The sequence below is a fragment of the Schistocerca gregaria genome, chromosome 1 (genome assembly GCF_023897955.1).
Source record: "Schistocerca gregaria isolate iqSchGreg1 chromosome 1, iqSchGreg1.2, whole genome shotgun sequence".
Taxonomy (NCBI): Eukaryota; Metazoa; Arthropoda; class Insecta; order Orthoptera; family Acrididae; genus Schistocerca; species Schistocerca gregaria.
In genome coordinates this window covers 1,081,069,992-1,081,088,802 of record NC_064920.1, presented here as the reverse complement: position 1 = coordinate 1,081,088,802, position 18,811 = coordinate 1,081,069,992, and the positions used below count along the sequence as shown (strand labels likewise).

The 18,811-nt window shown below is 37.4% G+C and overlaps 1 protein-coding gene across 1 annotated transcript in view; it reads left to right on the top strand.

Moving 5' to 3' along the window:
* The window catches only part of LOC126281874 (WD repeat and FYVE domain-containing protein 3), a 289,780-nt gene that overhangs the window by 26,901 nt on the left and 244,068 nt on the right, over positions 1-18,811 (top strand). Inside the window, exon 6 of the mRNA XM_049981155.1 lies at positions 17,254-17,440. Coding sequence (XP_049837112.1) covers positions 17,254-17,440 — 187 coding nt within the window. The remainder of the gene's footprint in view (positions 1-17,253; positions 17,441-18,811) is intronic.

The window sequence follows — 18,811 nt, the reverse complement described above, 5'->3', positions numbered from 1 at the left end:
TTCACTCACTAGGGTGGAAGAACTGTTTTCTAAAGAATTAAACAGTTTCTATGATTTAAAGTGTATATAGCAAAATAACGTGACCTTTAACACGTGTAAGAGAAAGATATGAGATCTGTCAGGGAATTTTAAGCTGCTGGTTTGTGGCTTCCAGGTTTATAAATGTTTCACTGGAGAGGAGGGAGGAGGGTGTATCATAATGAAAATTATTAACTTGGCAGCTTAGTTTGTCTGAGCAGTGATGAGTGGGGAAGTTGCAGTGGTAAGTCAAGGCATAGTGCATTAACCAGTTATCTGGTTAACTTTTCATTTATGTGTAGTTATTAATTTCCTTCCTTCTGTGTTTCTCTATTGTAGGTTTTGCTTGCACCCATGACTCATCTGTGAAATGCTTTTAACATATAAATATTCCAGAAGTTCACTCTTCACCGCTATATGCCTCTCTGTTTCTCTAATATGCTTTGTGTGTGTCTCTTTCATAACATCTGCTTTTGTACAGTTTTTCAGTTTGTTTTTATCCTTGTCTAAAAAAAGTGTCACAAAAGTAGGAGGTGTACTTGTAATCACTCTCTATTACTATCTTCCAATTTTACATATTTGAGTACGGTTAATAGAACTGATAGCTTTGATTAATTGATTACATGTTAAAATTTTCCCACAGTAGAAACTTACTTTGCTCTTTATAGTACCTGCATTTGTACATGTTAGGTTTACACAACTTGTGACTTGCCTTATGCATTTTCAGATAATAATCACACAATTAATAACAAAGAAGTGATTTCATATTATAACAAAGATGTGATTTCATATTGTTGAAGACAATTGGTAAGTATGAACTTGGGTATCAACCATAGTACAGTGAGTGCAAACTTCTAAGACAAACGCAGGAGGATGTGTAAAGTTCATTGCATAGCGTTTGAGACATCACATATATGTGAATAATACTTCAGGGACTTTGGTCACTGTTGACTGAATTTGAGTTTAGACAACTTGGGGTTTCCAAGCTGGGACATGGGCAGCATTGCCAGTCTTTTTTTTTCTGCTTATTTTGGATGAGCTTTACTTACCGCTGTTCAGTGAAATGATGGAACATTGTGTGTCACACAAACAGTGGCTTAATTGTGTGGATGGCACAGACATTTCTAAAAACCCAAAGTATCCATTTGGACTACATACTAATGGTCTGGATGATTGTTGAGATGAAACACTGTATTCAAACATTATGAATCACCTCGAAGGGAACTATCTATTGACACGTAATCAGCATGGCTTCAGAAAACATCGCTCTTGTGCAACACAGCTAGCTCTTTATTCGCACGAAGTAATGGCCGCTATCGACAGGGGATCTCAAGTTGATTCCGTATTTCTAGATTTCCGGAAAGCTTTTGACACCGTTCCTCACAAGCGACTTCTAATCAAGCTGCGGAGCTATGGGGTATCGTCTCAGTTGTGCGACTGGATTCGTGATTTCCTGTCAGGAAGGTCGCAGTTCGTAGTAATAGACGGCAAATCATTGAGTAAAACTGAAGTGATATCAGGTGTTCCCCAGGGAAGCGTCCTGGGACCTCTGCAGTTCCTGATCTATATCAATGACCTGGGTGACAATCTGAGCAGTTCTCTTAGATTGTTCGCAGATTATGCTGTAATTTACCGTCTAGTAAGGTCATCCGAAGACCAGTATCAGTTGCAAAGCGATTTAGAAAAGATTGCTGTATGGTGTGTCAGGTGGCAGTTGACGCTAAATAACGAAAAGTGTGAGATGATCCACATGAGTTCCAAAAGAAATCCGTTGGAATTCGATTACTCGATAAATAGTACAATTCTCAAGGCTGTCAATTCAACTAAGTACTTGGGTGTTAAAATTACGAACAACTTCAGTTGGAAGGACCACATAGATAATACTGTCGGGAAGGCAAGCCAAAGGTTGCGTTTCATTGGCAGGACACTTAGAAGATGCAACAAGTCCAGTAAAGAGACAGCTTACACTACACTCGTTCGTCTTCTGTTAGAATATTGCTGCGCGGTGTGGGATCCTTACCAGGTGGGATTGACGGAGGACATCGAAAGGGTGCAAAAAAGGGCAGCTCGTTTTGTATTATCACGTTATAGGGGAGAGAGTGTGGCAGATATGATACACGAGTTGGGATGGAAGTCATTACAGCATAGACGTTTTTCGTCGCTGCAAGACCTTTTTACGAAATTTCAGTCACCAACTTTCTGTTCCGAATGCGAAAATATTTTGTTGAGCCCAACCTACATAGGTAGGAATGATCATCAAAATAAAATAAGAGAAATCAGAGCTCGAACAGAAAGGTTTAGGTGTTCGTTTTTCCCGCTCGCTGTTCGGGAGTGGAATAGTAGAGAGATAGTATGATTGTGGTTCGATGAACCCTCTGCCAAGCACTTAAATGTGAATTGCAGAGTAGTCATGTAGATGTAGATGTAGATGTAGAGAAACACATATTAACAAGATACCTCTGTAGCACCTGCTACATTTAAGTTGAATTAGACTTGCTCAGGCATGCAGAACTCCATCTAAGTCTAAATTTAATTGTTGTAGCTTCTTGTGGGAATGAGAAGACATTCATTGTTGGGCAGTAAGTGCCCATCCACATGTTCCTTGAACCACACAATAAAGCACATGCTAAAGTGAATAGGAAAGCTGTGACTGGTTTGACATGCCACAAAGTGCACTTCTGTAGACACTGCAGTGCACACAGAGATAAGGGAATCATGTTGTTGAGTGCTAAAAGGAAGTTAGCAATTCTTACTTTCTGTGCATTGATGCATTATATCTCATGGCAGCGAACAACCTGAAAACAAGAAACCAGTTGTTATGGGTGAAGAAATTGTTGAGCTGACGGGAGGAGAGGGGAAGCATGACATTTCTTCAAAAATAGCTAATTTTGTAGGATGAATACTTATTTCAAATTGATTGATGATGAGTGAGGAAAGTCACTGGTTACTGCTAAACCCTGTGCAGCAGAAATTGGTGTAGAGGATGCCGTGATGAGAAAAACGATTACGTCTTTCAAGATGTGATAAGCCACTTATGATTCGAGGGCAATGGTGACCCAAAATCTGTCAAATTATACTTTCAGTACATACGCCTCATCACTACCAACACCACTTCTATTCAAGGTCTGATTGATGTATCCTTCTTGGCACTACTGTGATAATGTGAAAGCAGATTTTTTATTTTCTTCTTTAATTTCCTTCATTGTTGTTAGTGGTCTACATTCCTTTGAAGTACAGTATATTTTGTGTAATGCTGTATTGGGTTTGTACTTGTTTTGATAGTCTACTTCTTATGTCAGAAAGACCCAGCTTCAATTTATAATGTTCAGTTAAACAATGGAGACTCCAGGTAGGAATATTAACAATGTAAGAAAAGGCAGAGTGCTACATACCCCAAAGAAGACATGTTAAGTTGCAGACAGGCACAATTAAAAGCTTTCGGCCACAGCCTTCATCAGTAAAATCTCTCTCTCTCTCTCTCTCTCTCTCTCTCTCTCTCTCTCTCTCTCTCTGTGTGTGTGTGTGTGTAAATGTCTTTTAATTGTGCCTGTCTGCAACTTGACGTCTCCTTTACAGTAAGTAGCAATCTGTCTTTTACTCCATTGTTAATGTTTAGTTAAAACACTCTTGTGTCCTTTGCATCAATTTTCCGTATTCTGCCTTCATTTTTCTCGAAATCATCTTTGTAGGCACACTGCAGGAGTTGTAGAGAGCACAGCTCCAGATGTCTTCCTTGCTTTGAAGCATACCTGTGAGTGAATGCTTCAGCTTCTCTCAACACCATTTGTATATCAGTGGATGCACTTTCATGCATGAATATAGACTTTCATTTGGTTCCGTGCAACATGAAGCAGCAAGGTGGGGGTAGCAGTTTAGGAAGTCTGCAAACTCTGTAGACTCTCATTGTATGCTTAAAAGGAACAATAACAGAGCACTGGAGATGACTCATTCAACAAAGTCATTGAAGACAGTGCTGTCCTATTCACGTGTCTGCAGAATTAAACTGACACATCATAACATGGCATGCTTAGCACATCAGATTTTTATTTGTAATAAGTAACTGAAAGGAAGGTACTTCAGAGAGTTTTTTATCTTCCTATATTGGAAAGGGCCTTAAAGCATAGTCCAAGTCCCTAAGATCCATTAAGAAACTGCCAACTGATTTTTGTAACTGTGACGTTGCAAAAGGTTGTCAATGTCTTGAAATTAAAACAATGGGGAGAAAGTACTAAGTTGTAGCAGAACTGCATCTTGTCTTCAACTTTAACAAAGGTGTGGTAACATGCAGTGATATTATATGCAGTAACACTGCAGAGCTTTAGGGGGCAGTGTCATATAAACAAATAAATGGAAGTGTGCAATTTAATGTGTCAGGTAGATAGTACTTTTGAGAAAAGAGTTTCATTTACATTGACATTAAAATTTCCATATCGTCAGCTTATATTACATCTGGATTTATTAGACTAAATGTAACACCATACATCTCTCCCATACATTCAGTGTGCAGCAGAAAATTTCATCTCTTCCTGGAAGATAGAAGAAAAAAAGCCTGAAGGTTGATAATTTTATGTGATACCCCAAGGCAAGAAAAATGTAAAAGTATCTCCAGCCCCATATGTTTTTATAACCATTGTTGGCACCAATAAAAGCATTGATAAAAAATAATCCACATATGGCAACAAACACAAACATACCCTAGTTCAAATACACAAAAATTGCAGTTGAATCCAAATCAGCTCCAGTGATCAGTAAATCCTCAACTCCTGAAATAGGGACACCATTGGGAAGGCAAAAGCTGAAATTAATGTCCGTTGGCCTCAACAGTGCCATTGAGTCACAAGGGGAAAGTACGGAAAATGAAGTAGTGCCATGAAAGCTAAGTGAAACCCATCAGACAATAAAACGCCAGTTACCACAGATGATGACATCTGTGTGTTGCATGTTGGGGTCAACTTGAGTGACCTATCGAGTCTCACCATGATGATGCATGCTCAGCTGAGCAAAATGAATGCTGTTTCTTAAAACACAGAGAGAGTACCCAAGGATTGTGTAGATCAGATCGTAAGTGTTAGCCTCTGCGTCACTGATACATGTATCCCAGAGTCTTCGAGTGAACTTCAGGGGCAGTGTGCATGTCTTGGGTAGTGTGACTAATATTATTGTGCTACAAAGGTCAGTCATGAGGCTCCATAACAGTTCAAATTCTGAACTTCTGCAGAGGATTGTGAGGACAAAGGCTTCAAGAACAATCAGAGGGGCAGAAAGAAGTCATTAGAAGTATTTCTGGACTCATGGCTCACTGGCTATACAAAGATATGGGAAAGCCATATAGACAATTTTTTGCAAGCAATCCAGGTTACCTATAATGCTTTACTGTAGTAGGTGTTTGTCGACACAATTTCACTGCAAAGTCATCGGCTATACTGTATATGGCAGGGTACTTTACTTTGATCACCACCAGCATTCCAACACTTTGGAACAGAAATACCTTTTCTCCATATGGTAGGAGGTTCTGGAAGCAGTGATTGATTCCAATAAAGCTTGTTAAAAACACTCCATGACTGTTTTCAATATAAAGTTCTTCACTACCTTGTGCCACTGGAGGCTAAAATACAACTGACAACATCCTTTATGTGTAGTTTTCTTGAGAGCACCTACAACACTATTTGTAGCTTAGAAGTCTCTGCAAGTGGGGTTGTTTGCACCTGTATTCATCTTCAGAAAGTCTTTTGTGTGCATATATTGGTGTGTGATACTTTTTTGCAGAGATGTGAGGAAGAGAATGATATCTTTTACAGAATTATTTCAAGCATAACAATATTTGCTGCAGCCATTAATGGCATTAAATCCACAGTTCAGTCTCTCCCTCTTATGTTTCTTGTTTGTGGGTAACTGCTATATTTTATTCCTTCCCCAGGCTTACAACAACTCTCAGCACTTGCAACTGATAATATGATTTGATTAGTGGCAAGTAGCAAAAGTTGTAAATTTTTCTCACTGAAATCTGTTTAACAATTCATATTACCTTTGCCTAGTGTGTAAATGCTGTCTTCTATTGTGTGTTTCTATGTACTACAAAGCAGTCAGATATAGGGGCTGCCTTTCCTTTATTTTGCATATTATTATGTCCAGGAATTTCCATTGTTATCTTTTACCTTTTTAACTTACTTGCACTCTAAATGGGGAAATACTGTTCTCAATTTTAAAACTTCTTTCAGTTTGTGGGTGTATATAACGATAGTCACACCTGATGATAAATTACGGGTTATAAGCAAAAACTCATTGAATACATATGAACATGACGCAATTACACTTCACGAGACTAGACCAAACTTGTATTGTGAAGTATTGCAAGGCTTTTGTGTAGCCCTACCTTGAATATGGATGCACAGTTGCCATATAGATCCGCTTGACCATTGTGTCTTAAAATCCTCAAAGCTCTTAATGATTACAGAATTAGGTTGGCAGCAGTGGCAGATAATTCATTGTATGGGGTGCCAGGATATTTAGAAATTCAGAAAATGAGGTGAAATGATTAAGGGTTTCTGTGTGCGAAATATTATGATGTAATGTGTCATTCGCTTGCATGCCTTAAATTCTTTATTTGTGATGCAAATTCCACAGACTCATAAGTGTATGTGGATGCAAGGATGTGGAACAAGCCAAAACATGGATTTTATTACATGCATGTCATTTATGGAACAGGAGATTTTTTATCTGCCCAGTTTCTTCAATTTACATTTATATCATTTGCATACAAATTGTTTATCGTTTCCCTTATGGATAAGAAGGGATCTAACTATGATTTACAGACTATAATTAAGGGTTTACATAGAGATTCATGTTAATTAAACTAGTAGAAGAGAATGGTATTATGTGTTGTAAGAGGTAAACAAAATGTTTGAAATCTCCTTCTCGGTCAAACGTTAGATCAATAGGTCTGCTGTGACTTTTTTAATCCATCCATCTTCTCTTAGGTTTACCAATGTTACTCCTCCCTTTAGTGATGTACTGTGGCAGCTGTTTTGGAATACATTCATTATCTATTCTTTCTTTATGTTATTTCCATTATTTTTTGTGTTACTTAATATTTCCATTTAAGTTGTGATGTTTAAAATAAAATGTAAAATTTGTGCAGGAACAACAAATAGAAGCATGTGAGAAATGATCTATTTGTTCTTGTTAAAAAAAGACTCATTTACAGAAAACAATCTTTTCAAGAAAAGCTTCCTTAATTTACTCTTGAATAATTTATTGTTTCACAGGGACTTAATTTTACTTGGAAATGTGTTAAAGATTTTGGTGCTGATGTATTTTAACCCTTTCTAAACTGGACAAATTCTTCTGCCACAGTGTAGGTATAATTTCCTTCTAGTGTTGGGGGGTGCTATACACCTAATTCTGATGACCTCCTGCATGATAAATAATTATTTTTATGCTGGGATTTGATCCAGGAGGTTATTCCATAACTGGCATAATCCGTATCATTTCAGGAGGGGGGGGGTTTACCTTCATAGTCTTGGATGTTATTTAATTTAACATATGTTAAAATTCAGGAGTAAGCAAGAAACACATAATTTTTTGTTTTCTCCAAACAAATTCCTGCCCCGAGATACAGGTCTCCAAAGACGACACAGCGAACACCATTTTGAAGATGCGAATTTCAGCAATTTTTTAAAAAAAATGTTGCATCTTTTTAACAGTTGTAGATATTTTGTTAGTTTTTTTTATTCGAAATATAATTGCTTTATGATCACAATGGTATCCTCCATTTGGACATATCTACATATCTATCAAAGTTCTTTTACTGTTGCCTTTTGAATTATTTTTTTTATAATTTAAAGTTTTTTTTTTTTGCCCCCCAAGGGGTGCCAGTCCAGGAAAGTTAGTTTTTTTTCTGGTGATTAGTACCATGTAGTACTATATTTTCTGTAAAGGAGAGCTTCCACTTTTAAGTCGGACAGGTTTTACTTTAAAAAATTATTTTTTTAACTTTCAAGGGTAAATTTATTTCTTCACTGAAGTTGTTTCTTACTAATTTCTTTGTTACTAGGTTTATTTCTGTTGTCTTTGTTGCAGTTATTTCTTTTCACTTTCACTGCTGCAGATATTTCTTTCACTTTGTTGTAGTGTCTTGTCAATTTCTTCGTCATGGTTCATTGCAGGTTTCTGTATCGTAGTTGTTCAGTGCTAATTTGTTTACTGAAGAGGCTTCTAAGAAATCTGAGACTATCCAGTGAGTTCTGTGTTTTCATGAGGAATTTGCCAGTCTACACAGTTACAGTGTGTTTTATTGAAATGTCTTCTGACTGGGGCCACAGAAGAGTGAAGTGTGCTGACTAGTTGCAGATCCATAAAAGAGTGATAAATAAGACAAAAAACACCGACTTTGTTCAGGTTGGGAATAAGTGTTTTCATTTGAAGACTGTTTCAAAGTGAAGATGTTTTCAGTGACGTCTTCTTGTGTTCTAAATGTTTTGACAAAATAACAACAATGGTAGTATCTGAACAAGGTGAAGCCTCCCATGGTGCAGATGATGCAGATTTTGCATCAATAGAGGAAGAATTAAGTACCCTGAATCAGTCAACCAGGTGTTAGTCCTGTTAAGAAACTGTGGTCAGTGAAGTCGAGTCATAAGCTTGATGAATCAAGAAAGTGCAGAGAAATTACTAAAGCTATGGATGAATACACTACAGCAGAATTGACCACACTCTTCAAAGTAGAAATTACATCTTCAGAAGAAAATGGACCAAAGCATTCTTGTACCTCTTGCCAGGAATTTTTCACAAATATCAAAAACAGCTGTTGAATATTGTGCATCCCACAGTGAAAAGGTGCAAGTTTTAACTATTATTCCAGATACATTTTCAAAGAAAACAATTTTGAACCATGTCCCATCAGTATCAAAGTAAATGGTAGACAAATCAAGAAATGTGAGGTCTGTAAAAGGAGTTTTTGGAATACCAGATGCCTATTACTTTTGCAATTTATTAGAGCAACTACACAACTTCACATATTGGAAGATCAAAATTTTATGCACTACGACCTAAGTGGGTAGTTCCACACCCACCTAGAGATTTCTGTTTATGTGTGTACTGTGCGAATTTTGAACTTTGTGTGTAACTTCGAAGAACTTACTGGAGCATGTGACATATGACACCTTGGTTGGGCGTGTGAAGTTATTAGTAGTCTGTGACATAAAGTGAGAGACTTGTTTGTTTCAAGAATGTGGTGACTGCCCTGGAAAGGGAGGACTGTCTTTACAGACACTTGGCCTGGAAGATGTTGCATATAACTCGGCAGAAAGTCCATATGTGGCATGGGAGGAAAATAAACTAATTAAGGAAACTGATCTTGGTAAATGGTCAGTGAAAGCAGTCACACACCAGCATGTGAAGAAATTGCAACACGTTGCAGAAGTGAAAGGGTGTGTACCGGCTGAAGAAGTATGTTTAGTGCTTCATTGTGATTTTTCTGAGAACTGGTGTGTAATTCTCTCACAAGAGGTACAAGGGTATCATTGGAATAATGGCCAGGTTTCAATTTTACAGGAGAGACATATTTTCAAAACAAGACCACAAGTGTTTGCAGTTGCCGTATTTACTTGAATCTAAGCCGCACTCGAATCTAAGCCACACCTGAAAAATGAGACTCGAAATCAAAGAAAAAAAATTTCCCGAATCTAAGCCGCACCTAGAATCTGAGGCTCGAAATTCAAGGGGAGAGAAAAGTTTTAGGCCGCACCTCCAAATCGAAACAAAGTTGGTCCATAGTAATATGAGACACAATTTAGGTCGAATGAATGACGATACAGCTACAGCAGTTTGGTTCGAGTCGTAAGCTTTACCAGGTAGCCATTGCGCTACGTCTGTATTTATACGGGTACCCTTCCTTTTTCACGTGGTTCATTTGGTTTGAATTGATTGCTTATTTTTCTTTGATCTGATAAGTGCTGTTCTGTTTGTTATAGGCACTACCGCCGCTTACAATTAAGGAAAAAAAAATAATCGTCTCATTAGTGAAACAATGGCAAGAGGCTGCTATTTGTTTTCTTTGCTGCTTTCTTTGATAATGATCAACAAGAACCAAATAATAGACAGCATATGATAGATATTCTGAAAGAGAGATTAGCGAAAATTTTTCTCCGTTTGAAAATCTTTGTAGACGCCTCTTTCATACATTACATTCTGCACAGAAATTAGTCGTCCTAGATTTAAAAATCTAGTCAATTGCCGTGCTTCATTTCTGACTGTATCACTACTAGGCATAAGAATAATATGAATATAAACATGACATGATATGTATATTCTTCTGCGTTTGCTGTTGTCTCACTCTAGTTTCGTAGTTTATTAGGCAGACAGGATTTAAATGAGATAGCAGCAAACACGAAAGAATACATGGCAAAATGTTTATATTCATATTATTCTTATGGTGAAGAGAATACGGCATGTGTGATTCACAATTCACAAAAGTTCCTATCTGCAACCATCTCTTCTCACATGTAGGAGAAAATTCAGGACGTAGAGTTGGCCATATTGACAAACATCCCAAACAGTCTTGCCAGTCGGATTTTCGTAGTACGTTGAAATGCTGCCACATTCGAAGATGAACAATACGGAATTTGTATTTATTTCGTTGGATAATGTATGAAAAAATGCGATGGTTGAAACTCAGGGCGGAGAAAAAAGGCTCGTCTTCCACCTTTTTTAAAATTTATTTACTGACGCAGAGGTTTTGGCTCCAGTATTTATCTTTGTGCCTGCAAAGCATGCCTGTGTAGCGCTACATATATTCGACGGCAGAAATTAGTTGTGGCGGCACCTACCAACATTTTTCAGAACTTCCGCTTACTTTGCACTCAAATTTTGGATTACAAAAACTAGAAAAAAAGTGCGGCTTGGATTCGAGTGATAACATAGAACATGACTCAGTACATGCTTTGCTAGCAATGCGCAAAATTCTTCAACTGCAAACAGAGGCAGAGAAGTCATCATTATTTCTGATGTCACTCCTAGTCATTTTAAAAATCGTTACCAGCTGTTTGAATTTAGTAAGTTGCTTTTGCCAACTGACTGGGTATACAGTGCTAATGATCACGGGAAGTGGCCTTGTGATGGTGAAGGAGACCTGCTGAAGCACCATGCTACAAAACATAATCTTTCCAGATCAAATACAGCTGCAATTCAGAATGCTGAGGATTTTATGAGAGTTGTGAAATCTTACACATCCACAGCCCTCACTCTTTCCTCCAAAGAGGAAATTGTAGAATTCTGTGAGCAGAAAAAAAAAAGAATGGTCCAAACAAACTACCCTTGTGAAAGGAATTTGGAAGACAGATTTTTGGACCCAAAGTGATGGATGAACTCACATTGCACACACTTTAAAGAGCAAGAAAGAAGAAATTTCATTCGTTTGGCCAGCACCTCAGAAATAGCAGTATAGTATTCAGATTCACAACCTGAGAAGAGGGATGTTTGTGTGACTGTGACTGGTGGATTGCAGAGACACCAGTTATGAATTAAAAGAAATTGTAGTGGACTTTATTCTACCACATGGACCAACTGCTGGATTTAGGTTTCCAACTGAAGGACAGCAACAATGCCATCAGTGATCACTCTCTGTTCACAGTGTTTTGAAGATTGTAAATGCTCCAGTTCCTATTGGTTCAACAGGAGGGCATCACTCTATATCAAAGGAAGATATTGAAGCAGGTTACATATTTTTAGTTCATTGACTGGCTAATTTCAGTACAAAACAGAGTGCACAGAAGTTGTATAAACTGAAACCTTTAAGTCTTTGGACCTTTCACCTATATTTTGGAACCATTTAAAATGCTTAAAAAATGAGTCTCTTATTGAACTTTCAAAACTAAAATTATGTTAAATAAGACTAGGTTTTGATTTTTGTGAACCTGTTATGTGATAATGTGGTAATAAATCAGGTTTTATGTACGGCAAAAAATCAAATGTTTATAAAACCTGTTCAACCTAAAAGTGAAAGCTCTCCTTTTCAGGGAATGTAGAACCATATGGTACTAATCAACAGAAAAAAAAATCAAAATTTTATGGATTGGCATTTCTGAAAAAAAAATTCCATAAATTATAAAAAAGTTCAGAACACTATAGTAAAAGAACTTTGACAGATAAGTCCAAATGGAGGATTTCTTTGTAATCATAAAGCATTTATCTTTCAAATAAAAAAAAACCAACTAAATATCTAAAACTGTTACAAAGATACAGAATTTTAAAATTTTTTCGAAAATTCGCTTCTTTGAAATGGTATGTGCAGCGTCATCTTTGGAGGGCTGTGTCTCGGAGCAGAAATTTTTTTGGAGAAAACAAAAACATAAGACTTCATTACTTAGTCCTTCATTTTAAGATATGCTAAACTCAATAACATCTGAGACTATGAAGATAAGATTTTTTCCTAGCCTGCCTGAATTGATATGGACTATGGCAACTAAATGGAGATAACCAAAATAAGCAGACTTTGATTTACAAATATCTCTGATATTGGAAATTATACTGATGGCGAACACTGCTGAGCACAGCCAGTTCGGGATTTATAGGACACAATTTTCCAAGCTAAGCCTGCCAACTATTAGGAAACCTAAGAATTTTGTATAGTTTACACTCTGTATCTGCTGTCCTTCCTGTGCAATAACAATCTCCTGTAAGCTTCTGTGGTCAGGATGGAACAGGCTGTAATTTGTTTTCCTGAGATTTGTTGCAAGTGAATTTGCTGTGAATGAATTCAGAATATCTGCAAGCAACTGGTTGGCTTTAGTCTCTATGGTGCCAGATGTTTTGTCAGTCACAGTGCTTGTATAATCAGCAAAAATTGTGAAATTACTTGCTTTGTTGGAGGGCAAAGGTAAATCATCAAGGTATATAAGAAATTGTAGGGGCCTTGGACAGATGCTTGGGGACCCCACAACATAATGTTCCCTAGTCAGACTCTGCTCTACCCACCTGGTTTTTGTGTGCATCTACAACCATCATTTCCCTGTGATGCACAAGTTCCATCTCCAGTGATAGAACTGACTAGTATGTAATTTTTGTGGTGTACTCATATCTATACATCATGTTTTAACAGAATGTGATTTATGCTGTTACAAGAGAGAAGCAATATTTGGTTTATCCGCTGATCAGCTCTCTATTTTGTATGACCGTGAAATGAATGTGTTACTTGTTTGAATATTTTATGTTATGTATGAGCACCTTTACAAATAAAAGAATTCACTATGTTTTCAGAGTGGCTGGCTAGTTCATCTGGCTGTAGCACTTATTTCAGCTTCTACATTGTTACCAATCCTTGTATTTTTACAATTGATCTTACAATATGACTGTAAAGTGAGTTTTATGTATTGTACTTGTCTGTTTGGATGTCTGATGACTAAGAATGAGAATGCGATGCACTGACTGAGAATTAAATTATACTTGTTATCTTTTTGAAACAGATCTTAAATATTTAAATTGTATTTGGTTTCCTAAGGATGATGAATTTGTCTGCCATGCCGTACAGTCAGAGGAACAATTGAAATTGTAGAACGAATATTTTATGTCAGGCAATCCATATTGCCTTACATATTGTTTAGAGTACTTGTAATCATTGTTGGGGCAGTAGATCAATAAGAGTTTGAATATATTTGTTGGTTTGTCTATTTGCGGCACACATTCTATAGACTTTGAATTTCTGTGTGTAAATGTTGATAGTGCTGAATCAAGTGACAATGGCTTTTCCTCATTTATATATTTGTTTGTATAAGGACCTTTCTGATATACCTTTCGCCACTGACATTATTGTGTGCTGAGTAGATTAGAGGAAACTGAAGATAAGCATTCAGTTGTGTCAACTGCAGTTCTCTGGCAGACATAACTCTTATAATAAACTGCAAGTGCGCAGTTTTATTGGTATTTCTAATATCTAACCACCCCTGAAACAGTGGTGAGGCTCAGTAAGATGAGAGGACACAGTTCACGGGAAAGGTTCATGTAATATATCCTGCTAATGTTGTTGCATCAAAGGAAAATTCTATCGATGAAAGTAATAAATAAGACACAAAATTACTGCCCAGCACTTTTCATTCAGGACGCAAAATGTTCAGTATTGCTGATAGGTAAACATAAAAGCTTCCAGAACTATTAGTTACTTCCTCAGGGATGAGGGAGGGCTAGAGTGGGAGGGCTAGATAGGAGGCGTTAGGGTCCCTACCTGTTGCCTAGGATACGAACTTTTGACTGTGAGCACACCTCATGTACCAGTATGCCGAGCTTTGTGGGCAAATGCCACGTGGATGTCGAGGCTAGGATGGGTACCAAATGATTTTGTATCACCTTTTCATTTTGATCTGGGTCTTCGGTAACAAAGTATTGCTGATTTGCACATGTCTTACAGAATGAGATTTTCACTCTGCAGCGGAGTGTGCTCTGATATGAAACTTCCTGGCAGATTAAAACTATGTTGCGGACCAAGACTCAGACTCGGGACCTTTGCCTTTTGCGGGCAAGTGCTCTGCCCAATGTCACCTCACTCGGTGTACTGAATTTGAATGTGTGAAAGTGAACGAGTGGGAAGTATGCAAGGCAGATGCATGCTAAAGAAAAATTTTCATCTGGATGGGATGGCATATGCAGTGCTATTAGTAGGGTGTGCTTAAAAGGAATCTCTGAACTCTTACTTACCTGACTAACTGCAGCATGAGAAACGATATGTATCCAACTGTCCTAAAAATAAACGTAGTGAAACTGGTGTATAAAAAGGGAAGAAAGGAAGATGTTTCCAGACCCACTTTTAATAAGATGTATGGAAGTATTACCCTTTCCTGGCTAAGTGCCTTTTTCTCAAAACACACTGCTTGTAGATTTGCAGCATGGCTTCAGAAAAGATCTAAGTACTACTGCAGCATTTATACAGTTCTTTCAAGAAGTTTACTGTCTGTTTGACCACATGATGCAGACTGCAGGTATATTTTTAGGCCTGACAAAAGCTTTTAGCATGGTAAACCATATGTTACTTCTGAAAGAGAAAGCTGAAGTCATATCATATTGCGGATCCGTCCATGAATCCTCGAGCAACATACCTGCTGAATCGTAAGCAATGCACTAAACTGTCATTCAAGCTAGATGATAAAATTATGAACATTCAGTCCACTAGTGAAAAGGTTATATAAGGAACTAGAATCTTTTGCTACTAGTGGTCTAACAGGAGTAATGAAGTACTTCAATGACCAGGGCATAAAGGTGAATGTCACCAAAGTTCAATTACTGGTATTTCAAATGGGCAGTTCTCATGCCAACAATGTAAATAATGTATAAGGAGCATTCAAAAAGAAACAAGCCAGAGGCATAATTGCAGAAACCAGTACCTGTATATTAGAAGTATTGACCCTGGCTGTTGAGACACTTGTCCCTCTGTGACACAAGGCGGTGAATGGCTCTCTCATAAAATTCCTGGGGATCCGATGTTAACTAGTTCCACATGTACAGCTGGACATTGTCATTCAAGGTGAATCAGAGCCTTCTTAAGTGGACCAAAACTGGCTTTATCACAGGAAGAGAGGTCCAGACTGTATGGAAAGTGGCTGAGAACCTCCCATTTGCAGGAGTGCCGCGAGCATGTTGGCCATATGAGGCTATGCATTGTCGCGAAGCAGAATGACCCCACAGGTGAGATTGCCTTGTCGTTTTGATTTGATCGATTGGCAAAGGGTCATCAAGGTTTGCGAGTAACGCTGGGCATTCACTGTTGTCCTGCTGCAGGAAGTGAATCAGGAGGAGGCCATCTTGGTCTAAGAAGAACGTCAGCATAGGGGCAAATGATTCACCTCAGACAATGACGCCCAGCTGTACGTGTGGAACTGGTTAACATCGCAGCCCCAGAAATTTTATGAGACAGCCATTCACCACCTTGGGAAGTGTCTCAACAGGAAGGGAAGGGTCGCAATACTTCTAACATACAGGTACTGGTTTCTGTAATTATGCCTCCGGCTCATTTCTTTTTGAACGCCCCTTATACACAAAATCTCAGCTACAGAAAATGGAAGCTGTAAATTCCTAGTTATGTATGTTGTTGAAAATCTGTGATGGAAGAACCACACTAATTTTGTATGCGAAAAAGTCAGTTATACCTTATACCCTCTCAGCCAGCTTGCAAAGATAGTATCAAGCCAAACATTGAAAAATAGTATATTATGGAACAATTTACCACTTCCTTAGTTATGTGATTGAACTGTGATGCTGTGCAACTGATGTACACTGAAAAAGAATAATGCTCCTACAGAAAAGAGCTGTAAGACTTATACATGGTATGTGGCATAGAGATTCATGTCGTGATGTGTTTATGCAGCACAAATATCTAAAAATATATTCTTTACATGTAAGTTATCAAGTGCAATGATGTGCATGAACACAACACCAGGATAGAGTTAACAGTTTCCAGGAAACAACAACATTGGGCTAAAAATGTCAGATGGAAGCCCACACATTGGACTCCTTAAGACGTATGCAGGGAAAGAATTTTAAAACCATATTAAAATCTTTTCTGATAGAAAAATGTTTATATTCATCCAAAGAATTTTAAGACACTGTTTGTAAATGTGAACCATTGGCATTTCACCTGTAATGTAATAAATGTATAACATAGATATAAGGTACAATTGTTGCAGTATAAAACATATTTTGCAAGTTTAATTATAGTAATGCTATCATTTCTGACATTTAAGAATGTCGTCACTGTGATGGCTCCATAGAAGGAAAAAAAACAACAGTAAACAAATAAATCTTTGAATCTATAGCAGTGGATCAAACCATCTCAATTTCACTTCATCATTTTTCAGTGCCAAAGACATAATGCAAGTATAGGAGACATGAGTAACATCTTAATATGACTCTATTCTCTCAAAGAAATGACAGTTTTCACTTGTTATTTCTGGGTCTGAAATCACTATGGTTTTCTTCAGAAACTGTGAATGTTGAAGAACTGTGCCACAGGGGTATATGATGGATGGTTCTTGAAGCAGAGGAAAGGATTTTATATTCAGTCAATGATCAGTCAGAATTATAGGCAAGAAGTGTGTTATATAAAATATTTCATGTTAGGTGCATTGAATATTCCAAAATGTTACTGTCATTGTTTGTCTTGTGAGTCGTCTTAAAAGCTTGCTCATCCGTTACTTTCAATGTTTGTTTGTGTTCTTGTGCATTGCAGTGTTAATGTAACATTTTATGTTTCAGATAAGGGTTGTGTAGCTCTCTGTATTGAAAATATGCAAAGAGTTCAAGAACTGACACCCCTAGAAATTGTTGAGATGTTTGTAACTGTGTTCTGCTTCCTGAAAGATTCCAGTGAAGTCTCTCAGACACTGCTTGATGATTTTCGCAGCTGTCAGGGTTATGTTTTCCTGTCCGAATTCCTTTTGAAGTAAGTCATTGCTTGAACAGAGCTTCTGAGTTTCTTTAAGTGACTTTGCAGCTTAAACATTCTGTTATGAACAATGTGTGATTTCCATTGTTGCTTGCCTCACTGTAAAATGCTTATAAAATTCAATGCAAAGTCAGCTTTTGCATATTGTGTTTGAAAAGGACCTATGTATAGGAAGTACTGGCAAGTTGAAGGATTTAAAGTACAATATAGTTTCCACCAGGCTGTTATTTAAAGTGAAAACTTTACTAAGCCAGTTTCAAGTGTGTGCTCATTTTCAAGTGCACAGTGGACGTGGATGTATCATCCTAGTTAGTAGTATAAAACAAAAATCATGTGTCGTGCACATTTATGCATGGCAGGGTTGTCAACGAATTGATGATAGTGCTATGTGTAAATGTGCTTGACATGTGATTTCTGTTTTATACTAATTATAATGAAATGACCTGCATAAGCGGTAACATTTCGGGAAGAAGAAGAAGAAGAAGAAGAAGAAGAAGAAGAAGAAGAAGAAGACTAATTATATTGATGTCGTATCCACATCTATTGTGCGTTTAGTTATGAGCACATGCTGAAACCGGCTACTAGTGCTTTATAAAGTGCCCATTTAAATTAACAGCCTCGTGGGAAGAGCTCATTGTTTAAATTTAGTGAGACTTGGTGCTCACCCAGAGTAAGTAAAGCTGAAGGACTGGTAAAAATAGCAAATAGATGTATCGAGCAAGGGTTGGATAAAATAATATAAACATCTTGGTAGAGACTACTTACATTCAGACAGTGTTTTGACTTATCTGTAATGCACTAATGTTGCCTGTCTTAATTCCAGGAAATGCTCTAAGGATTCCAGCATTGTTTTATTAATACAGCTTTTTAAAATAGTTGTACATATATTTTATTGACATTTATGAACCGATATTCCATGCAGTCATAAAGTTCTATATGCCGAATGAATTCGTGATTGCATAAATTCCTCCAAAGTTAGTGTGAAGGCTTCTAATGAATTTATTCCTTAATTTTGAACAGTTAAGAAATGGGTGGCTGAATTCAGATGTCACCATACATACCTTGAAGAAGGCCCATGTGAATGATGTCTCGAAATGCAGTTACAGATGGAAACCTTAGGGAAATATTCAGTATGGTGCTGGGTTAAAGCCATGCCCTTGAGGACCACTTGGAACTGTTACATTATGAAGAAATTATTTACTTCATGTGAACTGACTTGTTGCAATGAGTTTGAGTTTTAAACTGTGATGTTTCACTAAACTTGTGCAATGTAAGTGTTAGAACTAGTGCACAGTGAATAAAATAAAATACGACTACATGCTGTGACTGATAGCACTGCTAATAATGAGAAGTGTAATTGCTCATAAA